Source organism: Leucopleurus acutus (genome assembly GCF_964270905.1).
Source record: "Leucopleurus acutus genome assembly, chromosome: 9".
NCBI lineage: Eukaryota > Metazoa > Chordata > Mammalia > Artiodactyla > Delphinidae > Leucopleurus > Leucopleurus acutus.
In genome coordinates this window covers 97,130,125-97,155,986 of record NC_139144.1, presented here as the reverse complement: position 1 = coordinate 97,155,986, position 25,862 = coordinate 97,130,125, and the positions used below count along the sequence as shown (strand labels likewise).

The 25,862-nt window shown below is 51.1% G+C and overlaps 2 protein-coding genes across 2 annotated transcripts; one reads left to right on the top strand and one right to left on the bottom strand.

Annotated features, from left to right (window-relative positions):
• Positions 1–91: 91 nt before the first annotated feature.
• Positions 92–20,213, top strand: KEL (Kell metallo-endopeptidase (Kell blood group); the record flags this gene model as incomplete). The annotated part of the gene is made up of 18 exons (XM_082846148.1): positions 92–139; positions 359–503; positions 797–973; positions 2,797–2,921; positions 3,220–3,366; positions 6,243–6,302; positions 6,396–6,584; positions 6,817–6,965; positions 8,588–8,717; positions 15,890–16,000; positions 17,115–17,213; positions 17,457–17,534; positions 17,975–18,075; positions 18,237–18,347; positions 18,481–18,548; positions 18,774–18,943; positions 19,297–19,392; positions 20,052–20,213. 18 exons carry the CDS (start codon positions 92–94, stop codon positions 20,211–20,213), a joined length of 2,166 nt encoding a protein of 721 aa, XP_082702274.1.
• A 674-nt stretch (positions 20,214–20,887) lies between these two features.
• Positions 20,888–21,747, bottom strand: LLCFC1 (LLLL and CFNLAS motif containing 1; the record flags this gene model as incomplete). The annotated part of the gene is made up of 2 exons (XM_082846863.1): positions 20,888–21,060; positions 21,606–21,747. The coding sequence occupies 2 exons, from the start codon at positions 21,745–21,747 to the stop codon at positions 20,888–20,890; spliced, it is 315 nt and encodes a 104-aa protein (XP_082702989.1).
• Positions 21,748–25,862: the final 4,115 nt, after the last annotated feature.

The window sequence follows — 25,862 nt, the reverse complement described above, 5'->3', positions numbered from 1 at the left end:
TCTCTTTAATGTCCCCCCTTCCTGAACCAGCTTCTCTGTCCTCCCTCCTCCTCATTCAGTTCAGGAGGGTGGAGACGAGTGGGGGAGAGCCATGGGGTCTGAGCCAGCGGGCGGAGCGGGGACCCGCAGGAGACGGGAGGTAAGTGACCTCTGTGACCTGTGCGGGGCAGATTTATGACAACCTGCTGGCTCCCAGGGGTCCAAAGAGGGCTGGGTTTGGGATAATGAGGGGTGTTATCTCCATACAAAGGGGCCCTAGCACTAACTGTCCCTTCTTTCTCCTCTCCCCTCCCTTTCCCCACCCCTCCCAATATCCTCTCTCCATCTTGTGGTTTTCACCTCCTGGCTTTCTGCGCAGAGATCTCCAGAAGAGGGGCTGCCCGCTGTACACGGCAGACAGTGGGCGATGGCCAGGCGAGCGCTAATGACAGTCCTCCTTTTCAGTCTAATCCTCGCTGGTTCTCTGCTGCTTTGGGGCTACATTTTCCAGGGCTGCGGTCCTGGTAAGCGAGATCCTAGGTCTCCCACGACCCACTCAGCCCTCCCTCATTCTTGGACCCCATCCATCCATCCATCATCCTGAGGCTCTGTGTCCATTAACTGACACTCATCCCGACCCTCTGGGGCCCCGGGTTCCCCACCTCTTCCCCCTTGAATCAGGCTCCTGGCCGCCAGTCAGACCATTTCCTCCTCACCAGGGCCTCTGTCCCTTTCCCTCACCAGACATTCCTTTGCTTAGCCCCTTGGGGGAGCCCTCATCGCTTTCTCTTTCCCAGCTCTGAGCTTTTCCCCACAGCCCACTGTGAGACGCCTGTGTGTCGGGACCTCCTGAGTCTTTACCTGGCCTCTGGAAACACCAGTGTGGCCCCCTGCACTGATTTCTTTAGCTTTGCCTGTGGAAACACCAACAGGACCACTAGTTCTTTTCAGGCTCTTGCAAAGGAGAACAAGCGCCGACTTCAGAGAATACTGGGTAAGGAAATCAGGGTGGAAGATTCTCTTGCCATGGGTGCCACTGAGCCTAGAATGATCACAACTGTTCCAAGCCTGTGTGCCTGTGGAACACCTGGCTTGCACCATCCTCCATTGGCTCTCAGGGAACTGCTAGGTTTGCTTCTCCATCACCGTACATTTCACCGCAGGTACCACCTCTCTTCCATCTCTTCTTGTCCCTCCTTTCATCTTTTCTTTACCTAATCCCTATCCTCTCTCCTTTCCCATTTATCCACGATTGCTCCATTTTCTCCAAGTTCTCCCTTTCACCAAGTTCCATCTTCTGTGTTACCTCCCTTAAATTTTCAATTTCTACCCGATGCTAGGTGTCTTCCCGCACTGGCATCTCCTCAACGCCTGTTGCACTTTAATCTTTCTCTCCATCACTCTCATTGTCCGGCCCTCAGACCCTTCTTGTCTCCTAACGCGCCCTTGTCAGTGTTATCCTCTCCCTCCCATCGCTTCCCAGACCCCCCTCTTTTCACCATTATCTCCTGTTCTCCCTGAAACCTTGGACCATGGTGTGCAAGTTGAACTGGAAGAAGCTGAACTGGGATGATGGAGATGACTGATTGGAGATGATGGTGGGAGGAAAGAAGTGGCGTAGTGGGTGAGAAGTGATGGAGGGGTCCTTATTGGGTTGTGTGTAAGGGAATGAATATAGATGGGCACAAAAGAGATGCTGGAGGGAGAGAAGGACCAAGTTAAAAAGGCTGGAGGTAAGAAGATTCCTGTAGATGGTGGCTGTGTTGAAAAGAACTGAGAGGAAAACTGTGAGGGAGGAACCAAGGCCACATAGGAAGTAGGAAGTTGGTCCCAGGAAGTTGGTGGATGGTGGCGAGGATTTGGGAGTAAGCATGTAACAAAAGGAATGCATTTCCTGCATATGGGAACCCAGAGAACCTGTTGACGGTATCAATTGGAATCTGGAAGAAATAAATGTATCCCTTTGCCCTCCTTCTTTTGATGGGAAAAAAAGTGGAGGTGGGTATTCCCTGCATGGTAGAGGGGCACGCTTTCACTTACGGTATGGAGATGAAAAGAAAAAATACACTTCGGACAAATTCTGCTGCCCATAATAGAATGAAAGGATGCCAGGGGGACTGAGGGAGAGGTGTTAGATGTTAGAAGGTGGAGGATTCAAATGGGTTTGTGTTTGGGTTATTGTCCTGTGTGTGTTTGTTTGTTTCCTGGGATCAAAGAGAGGGGAGAGTCCAGACTAGGGGAGCCTGCCCCTATTTTTTCTCTTTGCTAAACATTTCCTCATGCACTTTCCTCTCTCCGATCCCTTAGAAGTCCTCTGATTTCCCCAATATTTCTAATTCGTTCATTCATCTCCCTCCTGCCTCTCATTTCTACTTTCTCCTTTTTCCATACTCTGCTTATTCCATTTCTTTTTTTCCTCCCGTCTCTTCGTCTTTATTTCCTTTCTCACCTTTCTTCCTTTTTTTTTTTTTTTTTGGCCGCGCTGCTCAGCTTGTGGGAGGTGGGATCTTAGTTCCCCAACCAGGGATGGAACCCGGGCCCTCGGCGGTGAGAGTGTGGAATCCTAACCACTGGCCCGCCAGGGAATTCCCTCACCTCTCCTTTATCCTCCTCGTTGTCTTGTCCGTGCTCCCGTTCCCAGCTCTTTTTCTTCCATCAAGTTGATCCAGCTCTTCCCATCTTCCCAGTTTTCCTCATCCCTCTCTTTCTCCCCTTCCCTCCTTATCCCTGGAAGTCTTCCCTTTCCTATAACCTTTCTGTCTCCCACCTTCCTGGCTGGTGCCCCACTCCTTTAATTCTCCCACACTTCCTTTCTAGAAGCCCCAGGTTCCTGGCGCCTGGACTCTGGGGAGGAGAAAGCCTTCCAGTTCTACAGCTCCTGCATGGACACAGGTGCCATTGAGGGTGCAGGGGCTGGTCCCCTCAGACAAGTTATTGAGGAGGTGAGACCCGGGGCATCAACGTTTCTGGATGCATAACACGCAAGACCAACATATGCTCAAGGCTGCCGTTTTTTCCCCCCTAGAGGATGGGTCTCTTTCCTAGGGATTTGGGAGGGAGATGGAAATGGCAATGGCCTGTGGATGTATTAGGACCTTGGGTGAGGGTAGGGAAAGAGGGAGAGGTGGAGCCCTAAAGGGGTTAAGGGACTCAGAGTAGAGGTCAGGAAGTAGCAATGGTGGTGGTGGGGTTGGTCTCGGAGACTGTCCCTGTGCTGAGCCCTCTCTCTCTCCTTCCCAGCTTGGAGGCTGGCCAATCTCCGGTGATTGGACTCCCTTAGACTTTAACCGAACTCTGAGCCTTCTGATGAGTCAGTATGGTCACTTCCCATTCTTCAGAGCCTATTTGCGACCTCTTCCCACCCCTCCGTACACGCCGGTCATCCAGGTGAGGGAGGCACTGGCAAAAAATGTAGTAAAACCTGGGCCTGACTCACGTTTCCTCGGAGAGGAAAGATGTGCGATCCAGGGAAGAGACTTATCTTTAGGGAAATTATTGATGTGAGAACCAGGGACTTCAGGTGAGATTAGGGAAAGGAGCAGCAGGGCAGTTCTGGGAAGACAGTAGTCTTGGTCTTCCTTGTAGAGTCTCGGAATCACCCCCAGGGTCTCTCAACTAGTTCCCCTGTCTCTCGTATTGCCCTCCTACGATTTAGCTTTCATTTTCCCCGGAGGGACCTTTCTAAACCAAGAGCTAATTATGCTGTTGTCTCTGTTTAAATGCCTTAAATGGCTCACTAGGTCAGCAGGATCTGGTTCTTAATCCTTAGCCAAGCCTTGCAAGTGTGACCCTTACAAACTCCTGCAGCCTTATCTCCTCCTTATACCCCAAGCCATGCTCCCTCGCTTACAGCTCCAAGGACATTCTTCGGTTCCTTGCATACATGGCTTCCTTTGCCTGCAACGCTACGCCTCAGTTCGCACACTCAGCCTGGAAAACTCATACATATCTTTCAACTTTTGGTCTTGATTACTATCCCTTCCGGGAAATCTTCACTGAAACCCTGGCTGAGATGTAGGTGAACCCCTCTGTTCTCCCATTTCCTGTCATCTCAGCATTTAGCGCTGTGTTGAAGACTGAGCCTCTCGAGAACAGGCCCACGGTTTATTCAGCTCAGGTCTTTGGGACCTAGCACAGGGCCAGGCATCTAGAGGCCCACACCAGGTGTTTGCTGAGCGGGTAAAAAAAATTAAAGCCTTGAACGCATCGGTATTGTGGTAGGCCACGTGACCCTATAAATTGGCCCCCACTCTGAAAAATGCCACGAAATTATATGAGGATGAATATACAAGAACTGACAGTGCACATGAGGCATTCTCAAGTTCAGTTCTAAAGGGTGTGCTGAGGGGTTTAACTGGTGTGGCCTTTGGAAATTGGTTAAGACCTGAAATGGTTAAGGAGAAGCTCAAAGGAGGGGGAGTGTGGGCTGAGTCCTGAAGCCTGGTTGATTCGTACAGCTGACGGTGAAGCTAAAGGGCCTTATAAGGGCTGCGGGGAAGTCCTGAGCTAAGGGAGGAGCCTGGAATGGTGTGACACCTCTGCGGGGTCAGCAAGGAGGCTGGTCTGTTGAACAGAGGGTTTGCGGGTAGGGGTGGGGTGCAGTGGGAGGTAAAAGTAATGCTGAAGACATGAAGTTGAGACTGATTATTCCTGGCCTACGACACTGGACTGAGGTGATAACTTTTGACGTAATAGAAAAAAATGAGCTACAGAGGCCTTTCAAATATGATGGTTGTACACAGAGCCCAAGTACAGTCAGCGGTTTTCAAGGTCAACCTAGCGGTGCTAGGCAGCTAGATGAGCCACGTTGATTCTGAACTAAGATGATTGTGGCAGAAATGGAAAGTGAGGCCAGGCATGAGGATGTAGGCAGCTACCTACATCGTCATCCTAGTGGTGATGGATGGTCCATGGTGATTCGACTGGTGACTGACTGAATATCAATAAGAGAAATGGAGAAACTAGACAATGACCCCACAGTGTTGGTTTGGTGTGGATGGGAGGAGGGTGGTTCCCATCACCTTGAGACTGAATGGTCTCTGAGGGGAAATACAGGTAGAGAGAGTGAACTACAGAGGGAGCGCCCCGATGAGGTGGTGCTGGAGAAGAGTAAGAACGGTCAGGAGGTGGGGGTCACACCAGCTCAGCTGAGCCGCAAAGGACAGGGGAGAGACCAGTTCAGGAGGGAGGGGTTATCTTTGATTCCAGAGACTTCTGAGCTTAGAAAATAAGGAATGAAAAGACACCATTGGAACCTTCTAGACATAGCATCAAAATGGTCATGGAGATGGACTCCGATTTTATGGAGTTAGGAGGAAGGTAAGGAGGTTGAAGCAAAGGCATAGATGACTTTTAGTTCTTTAAAGTTTGGACAGAAAATGTGACAAAGGAGTCAAGTGAAAGCTTTATTCAAGAGAGCAGAAAAGTATATAGCTCCAGGTGGGAGTAGGATATTGAAGTCGGAGAAGTAAAACAAAAAACGTGGGAGCAAAGATCTTCGGGATAGAAACAACAGACACACCGATGTCAGAAGTAGGGTGAAGTACGTGAGGGTAGTGGGCTACTTGCCTGGGGTGCAGAATTTAAGAGGGTACCCAAACTCACTAATCAAGATAAATAGTATTTCAATAAATATTTTTTAAAATGTCAAAATCAATGCAAAAATCCATGATGAACAAAATATCAAATCTTTGTTCATCGTGGATTTTCTTTTTTGAAAAAACGGTGGATCAAAACTATTGCGGACTTTTGGGGAAACATCTACAATTCAAAAAAAATGATCAAAAATACATTGTGGATTTTTGGGAAAAATACATGATGAGCAAAGTTTTGCTATTTTATTCTGTGGGGATTTTTAGCTTTCATTTAGATTTTTAAAATTTCAATTAAGATATTATCGATCTTGATTACTGAGTTTTCAGTACCTCTCAAATTTTGCACTTGAGACGGGTATCTCACTCCCTTTACCCTAGACCTGGCCCTGGCACAGACAGTGATTCCCTACAGGACATGGGTTATTATGCTTCTCTCTTGCTGAGCTCCCCCAAACTGGTTGAAGTACCTTCTTTGCACATTTGCACGTCTGTACTCTTCCCCCATGTCCCTCGCCCCCCAGTCCCTGGCTTTCTTTGCTCTCTGGCTCCTCCTCTGTGCCCCCTTTAGTCCATCTCCTGGGGCCATCTTCCTGGTAAATGCCCATCTCCCCACACCTGTCCTCTCCTTCCTCCACATTCCCCACTTCTCTCAGTCTCTCTTGTGTCCAGATAGACCAGCCAGAGTTTGATGTTCCCCTCAAGCAAAAGCAGGAGATGAACTATGCCCAGGTAAGATGGCACTGGGGACCAAGGTCCTGACCTCTTGTGCTAGAGAAAGGCAGGGGCCGACGGTGGCTGTGACTGAGGTTGCCTCTCCCCCAGATCCTGCGGGAATACCTGACTTACCTGAATCGCCTGGGAACCTTGCTGGGAGGAGACCCAAACAAGGTGGGAGAACACGCCTCCTTTTCCATCTCCATTAACTCACAGCTGTACCAGTTTCTGAGGCCCCCGGAGCAGCAGCAAGCACAGGGAAAGCTCTTCCAGATGGTCACGATTGACCAGCTGCAGGTACCTTGAACCAGGGACTGGATGAAGATGGGCCTGAGGGTCTCGCTCCCAAACTTTCTTGACCTTCTTGTCTTCTTTCTCCTTATTTCCTTAATTCCATTCCATCCCTAACTTTCCTGGCTCCATCCTTTCCCTCAACCCCCCGCCTCCCCACTCCCTTTCCTACCTGAGGGAGGGGATGCCCCCTCTCCTCCTTTCCTGTCCCCCCAAGCCTCCGTATCCCTCCTTTAAGGAAATGGCCCCTGCCATCGATTGGTTGTCCTGCTTGCAAGCGACATTCGCACCAATGTCCCTGAGCCCCTCTCATCCCGTCGCAGTCCATGACCTGGAGTATTTGAAAAACATGTCGCAACTGGTTGAAAAGCAGCTGTCGAAGCACAGGTTTGCCCCACGTGGGAGGGTGATGGAAAGAGGGTCCGAGGACCGGAGGTCTCAGGGACAAAGAAGACTGGAGAATGCAGGCTAGTAAGGGCCTCGCAGAAAGATGGGAGGGATCTGGGGCCATATGGGGGCAGAGAGGGGGTGGGATGGACGGCCCAGGAGGACATGGTGGAAACAGGAAGAGGGGCTCGGGGGGCATGGGGTAGGGAAACACACACGAAATGAGGGATCCAGGTATCTGACAAGACATGGGGTTTGCTGGGAGTAGCACCCAGCCTGTGAAGTAACTCTGAGCTGTGGGAGATGCTCGAAGGCCAGTTGCTGGGGACAGCTGGGCATTTATGTCTTGTCAGCAGCTGAGGGGTGTGGGTGGGAGGAGAAGGTACGTGGGATGAGTAGATGGAGGAGGTGAAGGCTGGGAAGAACCTGGGGGAGAGGCTGTTTCTCATCTGTAGTGAGAGGATTCTGGGGCCCTTGTGGGAACGATCAGGGCGTCGAGGAAGGTGGGAGGAGGGAGGATGAGGCTCTGCGTTGGGCTCACTGCTGTCCCTGATACTGTGTGGCCACCACTTGGAGGCAGTGGCTTCCTTCCAGGGCCTTGGGCTCAAAGCCCATCTTCATAGTAACTCAGTGGCAGCAACGACTAGAAATTCTTTCAGGGAGAAGCAAACAGCCGTTCACGCAGGTGCGATTTGTATCCTATGTAAGGATACAAATCAAACCCGGTGAGAGAGTTGCCAGCCGGGCAGAGAAAGGTCCTGCATCCCAGCTTTGTTGCTCTTAGAAGATGCATCTTAAGATGAGCTGAGGTTTCTTGGTTGTGGAAGTAGCTGAATCTGTTTGGTTGAATCTAAGTCCAGCCTTCATCTAGCCCAGATCCTCCCCCACCCTCGCCCCCGCCGCTGTGACTTGAGAGGTCCTCCTCTTCATCTGGTTCTTTCTTCTATCATTCTCCACCCCAGCCCAACCCACATCAAGAAAAGCTCTTCTTAAAACAGACAAAAGTTTTGAACAGTGGTTGCCAGGGGCTGAAGGGTGGGGAAATAGGGAGAGGTTGGTGAAAGGGTACCAACCTTCAGTTGTAAGGTGAAGAAAGTCTCAGGATCTAATGTACAACATGGTGACTATAGTTGATAACATTTAATTTTGCGTCGCTGTATTCTACTTTGTAGAGATTGTGGTTTTTTACAAGTGAAAGGTTTGGGGCAACCCCGTGTCAAGCAAGTCTGTGGGCACCATTTTTCCAATAGCATTTGCTCACTTCATGTCTCTGGGTCATATCTGGGTGATTCTCGCAACATTTCACCCTTTTTCAGTATTATTTTAATTGTTAAAGTGATCTGTGATCAGTGAACTTTGATGATACTTTAATGGTTTTGGAATTTTTTAGCAATAAAATATTTTTAAACTAGGGTTAAAAAAAAAAGATAGAAAGAAAAGCCCTTCTTTTTTTTATTTTTTGAAAAGCCCTTCTTGACGTGTTCACATGTGAAGCAGTTATTCTCTATTAATACAGAGAAGGGCTTCCCCGAGAGTATCAAGGTGACCTATCCAAGGGGAAGCTTTTCTGGTGTTTTCCCCAGAGCCCGGGGGTATACTGTGGGTCTCTTTTCTCTCCACAGGGACTTTCTGCAGAGCCACATGATCTTGGGTCTGGTGGGGACCCTTTCTCCAGCCCTGGACAGTAAATTCCAAGAGGCACGTAGATTGCTGAGCCAGAAACTGGGGGAGCTGACAGGGCGACCACCCACGGTGAGGAGGGGCAGGGAGGAATCCTCCCGGATGGGGGGCTAAAGGAGCATCTGTCCTTTGGGGGGATGAACGTGGGCATAGCCCCCTCAGGGAGGGGCATGAAGATAGATGCCCCAGGGTCTGGGCTCTCGTGGAGGCACTCAAGGCTGACACTGAGAGCTGAGGCACCAGGGACCAGACCCTTAGGCACACGTCTGGCTACCTCGAGGGCCTTTTGCTGATTGTTAAAGTCTAGATATAAAGCTCTAAAGTGATCAAGGCCTGCTTTTCTTTTGTCATGACCCCTAGACTATTTGCCTGGTTATCCTGAGCGCTGTGATTTGAGGGGCCGGACATACAGCCTAGGGTTCACTGGAGTAAGAGGCAGGGACCTTCCCTTTGTCTCGGTGACTCCAGCGTTCCATGTCCAAAGGTGCTTCACGAGGAGCTCATCTCTGACATCCCGAGGGTTCTGTCGGCCACACCGTGGGCTTCGTGGTGCAGATCCCAACATATCAGAGGAGGGAGCTGTACCAAACGTGCTCTACTAACCAAAGTCTACTCTGTCCATACTCAGTTACTGAGAACTTTGAAATCCTAGGTCGACACATCCAATCCCAAGAGGAGGCATCTAGAACATAAGATGTCCTCCATCCTCAGGCAAGGCCTCAGGGTAGTCTTGAAAATCACTGGGTTTCTTTTCTTAGTAATTTGTGGACCATTTCTCTGCCTTGGAGAAACTCATGGCTTTGGCAACCTGAAATATCTGTGGAATTCAGAGAAGGGAACTGTAAATGCAGGGACTGGAATGTAGTTATTGCCTATTGAGACTTTCAAACGTGCTGGATAGTTTTCTAAGCCCTTTAGATACATGAGCTGATTTGATCCTCACGACAATTCCATGAGATGGGCAGACCGTCCTGTCCCTGTTTTATTGATGGGTAAATTGAGACCCAAAGGTTAAGGGGCTTGCTTGGGGTAATATACCTAGTAAGTTGTGAGAGCTGGGATTCGAACTCTGGAAGTCTGGCTCCAGAGTCTGTGTGCTTAATCATTGTTAAAAAAAAAAGAAAGAAAGAAAACCCAAGAAACTTTCTAGAATTTTCACTCAGGTAGGCTAGTCCCCAAGAACCTGTGGCTCAGCCTTTCCCTTGACTCAGATGAGACAGAGCCCCAACCCCTCTTAGTTAGGGTTGCTACAAAATCCCTGGCACCAGACAGCCTCCTGGAAATCCCAGAACCATGGCCTGGTGGTGCTTTTTGAAAGGTGTAGGGATGCCAACGTTGAAATTCACACTTAAAAAACTTAGAAGGCTTATGAATTGCTAAAGTCGCCACCCTTTATACACATATATATCCTTTATATACATATTATAAACAGCCTTATATATCTAATAGGATATATAATTGTCCTTGGGCTTAAAAGCTGAATCAAACCCTACCAACAAATAGTTCTGTGACTTGGTGAAGCCCTTTCACCTGTCTGGAACAGTACCAGGTATGACACATATTAATAATAAAAGCTGACATACATGGAGTACTTACTCTGTGTCAGGCATTGCTTATTTTATTTACTATTCCCGGAACCACTCTGAGGTCCTCAGAAAGGACATGTAAGGTTCCCAAGACCACACAGCTCCTAAGTGGAGGAACACACTCCAAAACAGGTCTGTCTGACCCGGGAGGCCATATTTTTAACCACAAACTGTGCAGGATTGAGAAATAGTGGGTGGTAACAAAAAATGCCTTGGCAAATTCTTTCTATAAAGGTCAAGATAGTAAATATTTTTGGCTTTGTGGTCTATGTGATCTGTGTTGCAACCACTCAACTCTGTCCTTGTAACACAAAAGCAGTCATACGCTAAGTAAATGAATGGGCGTCACTGGGTTCTGAGAAAACTCTGGTTTAGATACTCTTGGAATTCCTAAGAGGGAGAGATGAGGGTGGGTTTAAATGATCAGTGGGATATCTGAACGGGAGGTAGGACGGAAGCAGTGTCTAGGGAGAAGAACGGGTTTTCCGGCGGAGACAGGGATATCGTTTCATTGCAACAAGGCACGGGGCAGGCTGGCTAAGGCTTGGTACAGTGTGACGGATCCTCCTGGTGGCTTTGGCTGAGCAAACGTGATGGGACTTGCAGGCAAGGCTGTCCTGCTGCTGCTGGAGCCTGGCCTGGGGGGTTTGAGAATCAGCCTGGGAGCCAGCACACCTGGAACAGAGAAAGCAAATAGGATAAGAGTAGGGAGGAAATCAGAGAGGGGAGGAGGGGATTATCCGGGACCTGGTAGGTCACCGTAAGGACCTGGGTTTCTCTCTGCATGTAACAGGGGCCTATAGAGGGATTTATCTGTTTTATGTTTTAAAAGATCATATTCTGAAGGTAAGCAGCAGTGTTTCCTGACGGATGTGTGGTGTGAGAGTGAAAGTGGAGTCAAAGATACCACCAAGGTTTTGGCCTTGATTTGATCAAAATTTGTATTTCTATCCGATGGTTGTTAATTACAGATGTCTAACCATATTCTTCTGAACGAATTCTAATGCCCTTATTCAGAAGGACTGTTAGGTCTCATTATCTGACCATATTTTGTTTGTGACTTTTGAATATATCGTCAATGAACCTGGCTGTTAAGCCAGGTCTTCCTCTTATTAAACGAGAAGCTGAGTTTGGGGAATTAAAAGCAGAACCTCACATTGTTGCCCATTAAATGTGAACTGTTTACACTCAGCCCAACATCCCAATTTATTCAGGTAATTTTAGCCTTTGTTTCAATGATCTGTTATTTCTGCCTTAGGTCATTCATGGTTTTATTTATTGCATCTTCATCTAGATTACTGGTAAAATTCTGCAGAGGGAAGAGTATTGGGTCAGGTTATTGAAGACCTAGCGTAGAGTCGTCAGTTCATTTATGCACCAAATGTTAATTGAGCCCCTATTATATGCCAGACACTTCTCTAGGCCCTTGGGAATCTTCATGACCAAAATAGACAAAAATCCCTCAAACACTTATATTCTAATGGAGGCAGAATGACAGTAAGCTGAATAAAACATATTGGATGGTATTAAGTGTCATGAAAAAATAAAACAGGAAAGGGAGAGAGGCATACTAGGTGAGGACGTGCTACGATGTCCAGTGGGGTGGTCGGGGAAGCTCGTACTAACTTGGAGTCAGTAATCACTGATGTTCCCTTGTGGACCAGTCAGTCAGAATCCACTCAAGTCACACTGTCATTTAACGTGGATTTCTCCATCGATTTCACAAAGATGTAAGTTTTGGTTTTACCAACTGCTATCTTGAAATCAAAATCATGCCAACAGAGTGGGGTAGAACTTTAGAATTTACAGAGCACGTTCCACGTAGTGTTTCCCCTGCTCTCCCAAGTAGCTTTGTGAGGAAAGCGGAACAGGAAGGCAGAACAGGCATTAGGCTCATTTTTATAGCTGGCGTAACTGAAGTATGAGGGTTTAAGTTAATAATCCACAGTTAGTAAATACTGAATTCTCTGTACAGAGGGAGCACTGCGGTGGTCCTTGAGGCTGAATCTGGCCCATAGGTGTGTGTTGTTGGCCTTTGAAGCTTTTTATAAACTGTTAGGTGATGGCACAGCAAGACTCAGAGTTCCGGCCTTTTTTGTTGTTGTCAGTGTGAAGCTCTGGCAACACGGAGCTAGCCGTCTCCAGGGGCGACAAATGACTGGGACTGAGTGATGCAGCCAGCAGGGCTGCGTCCCTCTCTCCGGTTTGCCGTACCCCTTCTTGTCCCGGGGTTCTGACGTTGGACTGCTGCTCTCACTTAGGTTACCTCATGGCCCCTGTTTGAGTTTGTGACTCCAGATCTGCTGTTTATCCTAATTTAATGATCCTTTAAAAGTGATGACATTTCAAAAGGATTTTGATATGATTCGTCCTCAGTGGTGCTATGCTGGCCCTCAGGAGTTACACATTATTTTCCAAGTGTCCAAAAATAGTCGGTTTAATGATTCATTCTAGAATTTTGTTTAGAAATTAACATTAAGGATTCCTGACTCACCTGTAATCTCTAAAATCTACCTTCCCCTTACTGAAAATTGTGCAAAAATTTGCTTCTCTCCAGACTCTTGGAATTTTTCCTGATTTTTATCAAGTCTATCATTACTCATGGTTCTAAGCTTGTATCTGCAACTTTTTTTCTTTCTTTTTTAAAAGATTTTTTTCTTCAAGTATAGTTGATTTAGAGTGTTGTGTTAACTTCTGCTGTGCAGCAAAGCGATTCAGTTATACATATATATCCATTCTTTTTCATATCCTTTTCCATTATGGTTTATCACAGGGTTTGTTGGGGTTTTTTTAATTAATTAATTAATTTATTTATTTTTGGCTGTGTTGGGTCTTCGTTTCTGTGCGAGGGCTTTCTCTAGTTGCGGCGAGCGGGGACCACTCTTCATCGCGGTGTGCGGGCCTCTCACTATCGCGGCCTCTCCCGTTGCGGAGCACAGCCTCCAGAAGCGCAGGCTCAGTAGTTGTGGCGCACGGGCCCAGTTGCTCCGCGGCATGTGGGATCTTCCCAGACCAGGGCTCGAACCCGTGTCCCCTGCATTGGCAGGCAGATTCTCAACCACTGCGCCACCAGGGAAGCCCCTATCACAGGGTTTTGAATATAGTTCCCTGCGCTCTACAGTAGGACCTTGTTGTTTATCCATCCTGTATATAATAGTTTGCATCTGCTAATCCCACACTCCCACTCCATCCCTCCCACATTCCCACTCCCGCAACATTTTTCTGTTCCTTAAAATTAATCTTTTGAGCCTCATTATCCTGGGTTTGAAGTATCTCCTCTATCCTTTATATTTTAGCAATGATTTTTTTTTCTTTTTCTCTGTTTTCAATCAATGTGGTATACTCCATCACTCCACGTCTTGAGAGACAGCTCAGATACTCATAACCCCCAGCAGATGAATATACAACCTGCCAACCTCCACCCCCGAGACTTACGTTCATTTATAGATTCTGGAAGTTGTTTTCCCGCACATAGAACATATGACTCAGCACAAGTGTGACCAAAAGGATCCCAGAGTGGCATAGGGTGAGCAGTGGGTGGTCCGAGGTGGTGTCCACACTCTCCAGGAACCAGGTCAGGGCCTGCCGTGGCCTGGGCTATGGGCAACAGCATGGAACAGACAAAGGATTTGGAGAGAAGGGCAGGCACCAGCCAAAGGGATCAGGAAACAACTCAAGAACCAGGAGGTACAGAAAGGGCAGGCAGGTCCACACTACCAAGCTCAAGGCTGATGTGTTTGCTCCTGTCCTGGGTGCAGCCCTCCGCCCCCGGCAGCAGTCTGATGAAAGGCAGCCTCAGAGCCGAGCTTGTCATCGGGGGCCTGCAGCACCTGCACTGGACCCAGGCATTGCTATCAGACCGAGGTTGCCTTTCTATTTGTATTTCACATTTGTGAGCTTCAGAGCTCCAAGTAATACACTCTGGAAAGTGTCTGAGTCCCTTCTCCTCAACAGGAGAAGGTTCTTAAAAGGTCTCATGGTGAGGGGACAGACAAGAACGCACAGATGTGGGCAACCGGGTCTGGAGCATCCTCCAAAATGATGAACATTCTAATAGGCCCAGGAGTGTCTTCGATGACAGAAGTGCTGGCCTTCCTTTCTCTTTCCTCATTTGTCGGAAGCCCCATAAACTCTCTCCAGCCTTAGGACCGGAGTGCGTGGTGGCAGCCTAACTGCCTGACCTGCCAGGACGTCTGGGGGAATAAATAAGTTACAGGAATGAAGTCTTATGACTTCAGCCCACTCAGCCCAAATTAGCATGTTAGCCGGTTTTCCTAAGTCGCAGCTCAGCCTTCCCTTAGGCCAGCTTCCTGAATTTGTTTCTCGCCTGCCCTGCGTCATCTCTGGGCCTACGCTTGGTCGTCTCTTCAAAGCCATCCACCCCAACATCTCTCTTTTATGTTTCTTAGTCTTCCCATCCTGCTGTTAACACATTATTTGACCAGGGGATTTTTGCAGAAACTAACACTTGTGGCAGTCATATGTCTCTGGTCAAACGTGTTAAAAAACACCCCAGTTGCCAAGGCCCTCTTTGAGTTTTTATTTTTTTATTTTTTAATAAATTTATTTATTTATTTTTGGCCACGTGGGGTCTTCGTTGCTGCACGCGGGCTTTCTCTAGTTGCGGTGAGCGGGGGCTACTCTTCGTTGTGGTGTGCGGGCTTCTCGTCGCTGGGGCTTCTCTTGTTGCGGAGCACGGGCTCTAGGTGCGCGGGCTTCAGTAGTTGCGGCACGTGGACTCGGTAGTTGTGGCTCGCGGGCTCTAGAGCACAGGCTCAGTAGTTGTGGTGCACAGGCTTAGTTGCTCCGTGGCATGTGGGATCTTCCCGGACCAGGGCTCGAACCTGTGTCCCCTGCATTGGCAGGCGGATTCTTAACCACTGCGCCACCAGGGAAGTCCCCTCTTTTGATTTTTTGTCTAACCGTTTCTCTGCCTTTGAAGTTGAAGACGTCCATCCTCTCATCCTATATCCTTTTCCCTGATTTGGCAGAAAGTGTCTTAGTGCTCTGAATTCGTATATTTAGTCTTTTCTTTTTTCCTCTTCTCCCACCAAACAATATGGTATCTAAGACCCAATTTTACTCTGATAACTTCCTTCTTTATAAGACAAGGTCTTACCGTATGATCCTCAATAACCATTTGGAGAGTGGGGTAGGAAGGCAGGAGGCAGGGAGACTCTTCCTTCTTCAATTTCTCTTTTAAGTAAAGAAGCTTGGGAGGATGGGAGTCTCCGCCGGGCTCTGTGCGTGGTGGGTGGGGACAGGGTGGCAGGCGTGGTGGGCGGGGACAGGGTGGCAGGCAGACCTGCTAAAGTGAGAGGGTTGGCTCTAGTCCTGTCCTTCCCAGGAGCCTTTCAATCATCCAGAAGGATGCCTCCCAGTGGCCTGGCTTTCAAATTCAATAGGCAATAAACAAGGATAGTTTGCCCAACCCAGGCTCATGAGACTAATCCTGGAGGAGATGTGAGCCCCTCTTTGCTAAGCAGCATGACCCCGTGTGTGTCACCAAAAGGGGTTATAGAGTAAAGGGAGACAAACCCAGAAAGTCCAGCAAAGAGAGCATGCTCTGGGGGTGAAGGTCTAGGTGAGACTGGCCTGGGAAAGTGGATGAGGAAGACGCCTTGGCGGGAGCCATTCATTCCAGCTTTGTCTCTGTAGCCCGCCCACCCTCGCTGGATGACGTGTGTGGAGAAGACGGCAGCCTTCTTCAAGCCTACGCTGGCAGCCTTGTTTGTCCGTGAGGCCTTCGGCCCCAGCACCCGAAGTGCTGTACGTGAGGGCCCTTCCCCAGCCCACGTCCTTCCGCCCCTTCCCCGCCAACCCATCCTCTCCTAGTTCTAGCGACTTTGCTCTTCTCGATGGTCTCTGTGGTCAGAGAACCAGCCAGTTAGAGAGAGAACCCAGAGAGGGACACGCTGCATCCCTAGGGTCTGCACAGTTTAGCTCTGAGACACAAAGTCCGCACAACACACACTGACCTGGACAGGTCACCCAGCTTTCCTGCTCATGTGTTTCTTCAACCATAAAATGAGAAAATTGAACTGCATGACCTCTAAGCCTACCCCTTGTTTACCTGTGATTTTTTTTTAACAACACGTGAAATGACATCAGAATGGAATGCTATCATCTTCAGAAGCGCTAATAAATAACTACTGAACACTTTTCAGTGCCTACCATGTGCCTGATACTCTTATAAGCACTTTGCACCAACTACTTTAATTCCTACTATTATTATAATTTTAAAGCAGAGAGAACTGAAGCACAGAGGGGTTAAGAAACTTGCCCAAGATCACACAGCTACCAAATAGCAGAGTTAGGATTTGAACTCAGGCTCCCAGTGTCGTCATCCATTTTCCTCCATCAAGAAAGGAAATGCACACGGTGGTAGATGGCCGAGAAGGCAGTCAGTACACAGTCGGGGTGTGAAGCTGGGCAGGCTTCAGCTCGTTGCGAAGCTGAGGAGCCCTGGAAGTTGGAGAGAGGAAATGCAGGCTGTAAGAAACAGGGTGTGAGGACGAGGGCCCTCGAGAGCAGAGAAGGGGATGGTGGTCCACCTCCTCCCGCCACTTTCTGAGAGGATTGCCCGGCCGAGAGAAAGGACAGTGTCACGGAAAGGAGCTGTCTACCCCGTCAAGGGTCAGGAGTGACCAGTTCCCACCTTCCCCTTCTGTGCTTGGCACCTCCTCCACATCCCCACAGCTCTCCGTACCCTGAGTTTTTGGTCACCTAGTGGGTAGCACTTTGCACTTTCTCTGTCTGAGACCGTCCTCCTTCTGGCAGCCCCTCAGGGTCGAGGCCCCTTCCTAGAGGCCCAGTGGGCAGGGCCCAGCACTGAGGCTGAGTTTGATCCTGTTTCTTTCTCCCTGCCCCGTCCTGCCCACAGGCCATGGAATTATTCACTGCGATCAAGGATGCCCTCATCGCTCGCTTCCAGATGCTTCCTTGGATGGATGAAGAGACCCGGGCAAAGGTCCAGGACAAGGTAAGGCCAGGAGAAGGAGACAGTGTGGGAACGTGTAGTAGGTGTGCACTGAGTGTTGGATCAAGAGATCACAGGGCCTGGAGGAGCGTGCTCAAGGCCAAGGGCACAAGTATAAACACCAATATGCCGCACACACATCCTGGGGGCAGTACCAGAGGAAGGGACAGGGCAGTGAGCAGGAGAGATTCCTTCTGATAAGACTTGGGACAGCTAGGTTCCTTCCACCTTTGTGTCTCTTCCCAGGTCACCCAGCTGCAGGTGAAGATGGGGGCCCCGGAATGGGCCTTGAAGCCAGACCCAGCCAGACAAGAATACAACGATGTGGGTTCCTGCCCTCGCCATTTACTCTTTAACCCTCAACTTCTTCACCCACCCCGATCCACCAGAGTGGCAGACAGTCATTTCCCCTAGTTGATCCTGAGAAACCCTTCCCTGCCCTGGTGCTGCTGGGGCCTGATGGGCGGATAGCCACACTCTGGATCTTGCCAACAGAAGAGTAGAACCTTTGCAGGTCACGTTGAGCGTGTGTGCACACTCGCACCCATGCATTCGTGTGACTTGCCTGAGTATTTGTGTGCTGGTACGTGTGAAGCCCGTTTGTACCACGCAGGCACTGGTGTCATGGCGCTGGTTTTCCACGATTCCGGGGAGGTCCGCGCATCGGGGCTTATCTGTCTGGGTTCAGATGTCCGCGTCAGGGTATGTCAGTGTACATCTACATTTGTCTCCGTGTATTCGAGTTGCCTCCTGCCTCCTCCCAGATACGACTTGGACCCAGCTTCCTGCAGTCCTTCCTGAGCTGTGTCCGATCCCGCCGAGCTAGAATCATCCGGAGTTTCCTGCAGCCTTTCCCCAACCACAGGTACGAGGGCGAGGGAGACACAGACACCGCATCCCAAAGATAGCCGTCCAAAATGAGCAGGAAAGAAAGCCAGAGGCTCAGGGGAACAGGAATAGTGACAGTATGCGGGAACGACGGCACGTAAATGATAGAGCTGGTATTCATATGTACTCTTTCCACAGGTGGCAGGTGCTCCCCTGGGGCGTAAATGCCTACTATTCAATACCTGACCATGTGGTGGTCTTCCCAGCTGGACTCCTCCAACCCCCGTTTTTCCACCCTGGCTACCCCAGGTATGGGCCATTCTAAGTTTCCCAAGAGCAATGGACCCATGTTATGATGAATGATGGATGCGACTTATGGTTGGAGAATTGGGGCCAAAAACTTGGAAGGATTCTGAGGGTAAGACAAGCCCTTGCCCCCTAGAGCTGTGAACTTTGGCGCCGCCGGCAGCGTTATGGCCCATGAGCTGCTGCACATCTTCTACCAGCTCCGTGAGTAACAGCGGGCCATTGGGAGATGGGGCCATCGGGAACCCAGGTTGAAGGCCCCAAAGGCATCCTAGAGGGGGAGAAGGGAAGCTGTGCGAGGGCTCCGGGGTGGGGTCAGTTCTGAAGCCTTTGCAGTGCTCCTGGGAGCCAGCCCAGTTTGTGGTACCCCCGTGTCTTCACCCCTGCATCATGCCTCACCGTTTCATTCCCTTGCCCCATTTTCAACAGTATTCCCTGGGGGCTGCCCAGCCTGTGACACCCATGCCCTACAGGGGGCGCTAGTGTGCCTGGAGCGCCACTATGCTGCCTTTCCATTACCCAACGGGACCTTCTTCAATGGCTCCCGCACATTCCTGGAGGATGCTGCAGACACGGGGGGACTGGCCATTGCACTGCAGGTAACTCACATCCCAAGGGCTGCGATCTATTTTTACCAGCAGAATAGAGAGCCTGTCCCCAGTTTTTCCTTCCACCATCCCTCAGGCAAACATAGCAAAACGTTCTGCCCTTCACATCCCCACTGAACAGGTGGCAACTTGAGGACCCCCTCCGACTCCATAGAGCCCTCTTTTCTAGATCCATAGATCTCACGGCAAGTACCTTTTCTCCTGGCTCAGAGCAGTGTGTCAGTGCAGAACTTGGAAAGAAGGACCGTGAACTGGTTTTGGATATTGCGTGTAGGGCATCAGATTTCCAGATGGCCACGGGTCTAGAGCCTAAGGGCGACTCTCCATCCCACTCCCATATCCAGGCATACAACAAGAGGCTATTATGGTACCGTGGGGAGACCACCCTGCCCAACCTGAACCTCAGCCCCTGGCAACTCTTCTTCCGAAGCTATGCCCAGGTAGGCAGCCGACACCTCCCACCAGGGCTTAGTCCATCGTTATGGACTAAATGCCCTATCGTTAACACTCAGATATTATTAAGCATCTTCCCCCCAATGCCACCAAGCCTCTGCTGCACAAATCCCCAATGTCATCCTTTCACACGTGTCCCCTTGGGACCATCCCTTCATCCTGCTATAAATTCTTCTACCAAATTCAGCAGTGCCTTCAGAAAACGGAAAACGACTGTATTCCCAAATCCCTCCTTGAGATGAGCCCAACTTTTATCTTCTCTCATTTCTTCTGGAAACACAGATCCCTTCAAAAAGAGCCCTAACAGACTACCTATAGACCACATTCCTCCTCGGAGACCTCGCCACGCAGTGGGGTCCCCCCGTGACATAACCCCCGCACAGTGTTCTTACAGCAGACCCACCTCTAGGGCACTTGCAAATGGTATGATTGCACAGACCAGCCCTCCCCAGATACCCACTGCCCGATTAAATGACCCACAAATGGCAAATACCTTCCTTCCTCCATGTGGCCCTCAGAGCATTGCTATCCCTGCTTTTATCTTTGCTGTCCCTAGTTACCACCTGGTCACCAGGTCTGCCGTGTCCTGCTGACCCTGATACCCTGCTTTTCTCCTTACCCTGTATGGACCTCTCTTTCTCTCCAGGTGATGTGTAGGGACGCCAGCACCCAGGATCCTCAGGACACTCACAGCCCTCCTACCCTTCGAATCCACGGGCCCCTAAGCAACAGCCCAGCCTTCGCCAGACACTTCCACTGTCCCCACGGCACCCTCATGCACCCCTCCAGCCGCTGCCAGCTCTGGTAACCCAGCTGGCTCCCAAAGAGACCTCAGTACAGGTGTATCAGCATCTCCCTGCCCCATCCCTGGAATCAGGACAATACCTCCTCTCCCCTTCTGTTCCAAAAATAAAAGCCGGCCCTTGGCTTCTGCCTGTCTCTTAAGAACACTTTCCTGCTATGTCCGATGCCTAGAAGTCAGAAAAAATCAGAGGAGAAACCGCCAAGCAGAGTTCCAAGGACGTGAGACAAGGAAAGAACCAGTGAATGAGCTAAAGGTCGGTGGAAACCGGTTAGAGACAAGATTAAGCTGCCCCCACTTGTTTCCAGGATTTGATTGTTATTACTCTCATTGTTGCTGCCTCCCTACCCCTAATCTGTTGTCCTGAGCAAAGCCAGGAGAGGCTGGGGGAGAGAGAAGGGCAGGGGTCCGGTGTCTCCGCTCTTGGAGATGGCCCTCAGAGGGTGGGGAGGAAGGTGGGCAGGGGCCATGGGCCGCTGAGAGGCCAGCACGGGGTCTCTCTGATGCTGCGTCCCGAGGGGGAGGGTCATGGGCAAGAGCCAGGAAGCCGCATGTACGTCACCCTCGGGAGGAGCGCTCCGGACCCCCACGGGGAGGCGGTCAGTAAGCTACCGTGAAGCGGAGGCGGATGTCCAGGTCCTCATCCAGGAATCAGGCCACCGCCTCCGCCTCCAGGTCCCTCATAGGAAAACCACGGTGCCGGCCAGGTTCAAGCAGAAGGCGAGGTGGAACAGGTGGCCACGGCTTGCCACCGCCTCTGACATCTGCTCGTCCTCTTGCTGGGTCATGTCGACTGCCTGCCACAGCTCGCCCACCGAGGAGGCCACAAAGTGCTCTGCAAACTGTTCTCCATCTTGGTCCGAAACAGGGGACGGGGGACAGCGTGAAAGGATTGTTTCTGATGCCCCCCTGCCCCCCGCCCCTGGCCCGCCTTGGAAAGAGGAAGGCATTGGGGAACCTGGGAGCCCAACCGCCCACACCCTTGTTCTTGACCACAGAGGCGTTGCTCCATCTGGGGGGTCTCTTCTGGTCTGTGTGCGGCCATAGCCCCAGCTCAAGGGCACACACTCCCCTCTGCCAGTTCACACTGCCTCCTCCAAGGTGTTACCTCGTCTGGGGAGTGAGGGACCAACGTGGAGGAGGGTGAACTTCCAAGAGCCTCTTCCCGTATTCACAGGGTCCCACGCACATCCGCTGGCCCCGGCACACCCTGAGTACGGCCCTGGTGAGGAACTGCGGCTCTAGGCCCTTTACAGGACACTTACACTGCAGTAGTAGGGCCTGGGGTGACCGCCCGTAACCCAAACCTATCTCAGCTTTCCCTCTGGCCTGACCAGTGATCTGACTCCAAAGAGATCTGGTCCCCGGCTTCAGGCATCGTCCCCCTACTTCACCTACCTGTAGAGGGTGTTTTCTCTTTCTGACTCCTCTCGTCCAGGCCTGGGCTCCCTTTCTGAGGCGTCACCCCCTTGACCCACAGCAGCAGCAGGATGGATGCCAGGAATGCTGCCCTGCAGAGCTGGGAGCCCAGGGAAGTCATGGGCCTTCCCTAGTCCCCAGTGCCCGGCAGGACCCTCTCCTCCCTCCCCTGTCCGTTGTCCCGGCGCTTACCCCTTCCCAGCACCGTTTTCTCCCCTTCCCTTCCATAGGACCTCTGATGTCATGAGCTCTGTGACATCACAGTCGTGGGCCTGACCCTCATCCCGTCCTCTTGGAGAGTTCCGTTGACAGGCAAGAGCGTGGAGAGTGGCTAGCAGGGGGCAACTGAGGCTTCCAGGATGACCACGGTGGGCCATTCTGTGCAGAGCCACAGCAATGACCTAAGAGTTTGTGAAGTCCTTTCATGTCCATTATATCATTAGATCCACATAGTAACCAGGACTCAAAGTCACGGTATTGCCATACCCATTATATAGATGAGGAAACTGAGGTTCACAAAAGAAATGATTCGCCCACTGAAGATCACACAGATAATAAGGTGCAGAGCAGGGCTCTTGGCCGATTCTTTAGATTCTAAATATCACACCTTCCCACTCCTCTGTACAGCCTTTCTCAAAGGAAAGCGACTTGCATAAACTGAGACCCAGACCGGATGTTGAAATGGGGATCTTCAAGTCCTGGGCTGTGCATGAAACTCAGCTCCGTCAGAAATGAAGGAGGGGGAGGGCGTGGGTGGAGGAGGGGATGGGTACCTGCTCTGGGTGTGAGAGAGACAGAGAGCAGAGTGCCTTGGACCCAAGTGGAAACCTTTCTCTCACTCATCGTCCTCTCCCGGACTTCCCTCTATCCTAGCCATTGCCCTCTTGTACTGGTAGACTGAACACCGTCTTCCCTCATTCCACATCCTCCTGTACTCAGACACAGAGGAAAAGTTGTTAGAGACCCAGTGTCTAAACTCCATCTCTAAAGGGTGGGAGGAGTTACAGTCTTCAGAGAAAAATCAGTGTGGCAGACAGAGGCAAGGATCCCAAGTAACGGATCTCAAGAGACCTGCTTTCACGTCCCAGTGCCTGCCCCTGCCCATGACCCTGGTGAGCACAGACCTGTTGGTAATGGACTGTGGCTTACATCTGCTTCCTGGAGCAGAGAGATGGGGAGGCAGGATGAAGCCCCACCCTGAAAAACCAGAGACAGATACTGGCCATGAGCGACAGGAGGGGGTGCCAGGACAGGTGGGAGGGGGGTCTTAGACACGCTGGAACTATCACCACCAGCTCACACCGCTCCTGGCGTCCACGTACCCTGCACCTGAAGGAACCGCCACGTGCAGGGGTGAGCATGTGCGCAGAAACACGTACCCTTCCTGAAAGAGGGGATCGCAGAAATGGAAGGGCCCGTGGAGCTTCCCTCCCACGGATGCTGGCCACACCGTCAGACGGGCTTATCGGGAGACTGTCCCAGACAGCCGACACGGCCTGCTGTTTACTTCCTGGTGATCCAAGCCAGGTGACAGGGTGATTGGGGAGCGGTACAGGAGGTCACTTGATGATGGGAGAGGCAGGATTCAAGTAAGCAGGTGACCCTGTTCACCTGTCCCTTGCACTCATTGACCTGCAGGTTCAGGAAATGATGCTTGAATGGAAAAAAATCACTAACAACCTCCTGGCTATTTGGGGGAGGAGCCTCTTGGTTCAAGGCTAAATGAGAAGCCATCTCCGGCTCTGTGAGTTTGCCTGGGGAGGGTAGTTGGGCGTCGGGGTGTCTTACGAGGGCGGCTGGAGAGGAAAGAACCGGGTGGCACCACTACCACTGCCCCCATTCCCTCACCACCCGCCTGCCTGATGCCCTGTGCTGAGGAGATAAATCCTTGTAGGAAACCAGGGACCCCCTTCCCATTTTTTTCTTATTACAAAAGTATGTTAAAAAATTCTGAAAAACGAAAAAAGGCAAATAATTCCACCATCCAATGACAATTCCTCTTCATGTTTTAAAGGATGGTATTCAAATTCTTCCCCTACGTGGCTGTGGGCAGGTGGGGTGGGAGGGTATGACCTAAACATTGAATTCTGGGTTTATATGTTTTCCTCCTTCTCATCCCATCAGAAAAAGAGATCTGGCTCCCTTGGCACGAAGGGTCTCTGGGATAAGACAGGGAAGTCGGGGCCCTGGACCAGCTCTTACACACTCGTGCTAGACCCCGAGGCATCATCTCTACCTGAGGGAGAGAGCTTGTAGGACTCCTTGCCTGCAGAAAGCTGCCGGAGAATGAGGACGGTTGAGAGGAGAGAAGGGAGAAGAGGGTGGCGATGCAGGACGTGACAAAGGGTATGGGGGGACGGGGAGGGAAGCCAGAGGACAGAAGAGGAGAGAACTCCTTAAGGATGAGGAAGGCCATTTCTGAATCTCAATCCTACCAGGTAGGACAGGAGGAACGGCTTGGTCCCCTTCAGGCAGCTTGTTCCTGCCCCTCTCGTTGGAGAGGACAGTGCAGGCAAAGGAGCGCAAGTGGGAGGGGGAGACCCAGAGGTGGAGGCCCACGCATGGAGGGGGCCCCCCTTTCCTCCTCCGGGACCCGAGGACCATGCCCTTGGTGGCCAGCCCTGCACACCTGCTCTGTGCGGCTCTGACCAGGCCCTCCCGCCTCCACTCCCTCCAGGACTAGCATTAGGGCTTGAGTGTTTCCCGGGCAGGTGTTCCTTTCCTCTGCCGGCCTCTTATCAGCACATCTACACCCCCAGCTCACCCTTATCGCTCCCTCCATCTCCTTAGACTGCAAGTCCCAAGGCTTCAGAGGTCATTGCAATCCCACACTACTCCAACCCCCAGCAAAGCAGAAAATGTCCCACAAGGTGACCCCTCCCCCTTCCCAGCCGGCATCTCCCCCCTTCCTGAGGGAGAGCGTGCTTCCTCGTCTCGGGCACCTCATTTCTTATTTTCCTTTCAATTTTCATCCCTCTCCAAAGGTAATTTTGTCCATCCTTCAGTCTCTAGAGACGTGCTCTCTTTCTTACAGCAAAAGAAAGGAGAGGTCCCTGTTCCTGAAGACCTCCGAGGTGGAGGGTCCCCAGCCTGTCTCCACCCAAGCCTCTCATCTTGACAGGCAGAAGGCTCCCAAGAGGCCACGAGGTCTGACGGGTGATTTGGACCTAAGGTTCCACCTTGCACGCCAGCTCCAGCTTTGCCACCAGCCGTGGGTATCACACGCACATCTCCCTGCTCTGTCTTCTCACTTAGGAAACAGAGAACCTTCAGCCTGTTCCCAGGTACCTCGCAGATCTACTGAATGACTGCAATTCAATAACGTGGATATACCTCTTGGGAAACAACAGGAAGAAAAGTGGAAACTGTCGTGCCATAAAATAATTGAACACTGTCTTGTCTTTATACGCATACTCCTCCTGTTGACTTACTCCCGGAGAGAGTCCCAAGATTTCCTCCAAGTTCCTGCTGTTCCGCCTCTGCGGGGATGCAGGGCTCTCTGGGGTCTCCTCTGACTGGAAGGGAGGAGCTGGGAGGGAAGAGGGGTCACTGGGCTGAGCCAGGAAACCTCCTTTGAGGCAGGGCTGCAGGGCTGCAGGGTAGAGGGCAGAGGTGACCACAGCTCAGACAAGCAGGTCTGGGGGCTTTTGAGCTCATCTATGGAAGAAGAATCAACTGTCCTTGAGCTGTTATGATTGTGCTTTACAGACACTTCCATGAGAGCACGTAAGTGTTACCCGATTTTCCAGATTAGAAGGTTAGAAGACTGGCTCACCTAACTGCTTTGCAAGGACTCAGAGCCAGCACCCAAACCTGGACCTGCCTGATGTGGGGCTGGGGGGCTTTGCTGTGCCCTCGCACACCCAAGGTAATTGCCCACCTGGCTCGTGGGACCCACCTTTAGGCTCCCAGTCCAGATTCCTGGGCCACACCCCTCTCCTGCCCCGGTCTCAGCCGCCCTAGCCCACTGATAGGAACAAAGTCCTTCCCCCTCCCCTCCCAGCTCCGGGGCAGGCTCTGTGCCCCAGGGCTCTCTCTAGAAAGAGCTCCTCCCCTCCAGGTAAAGCCTCTCTCTCTCCCGGCAGGGCCCCCAGTCCCCTCAGTGCACGCGCACACGTCCCCACAGCCCACAGCGCACACAGGGCACCCTGGAGATACCCCCACTCTCCATCCCAGCCCCTGCCTGCTCGCCCCCACTCCAGCTGCTGCTGAGTCCTAGACCCGCTCCCTTGAACC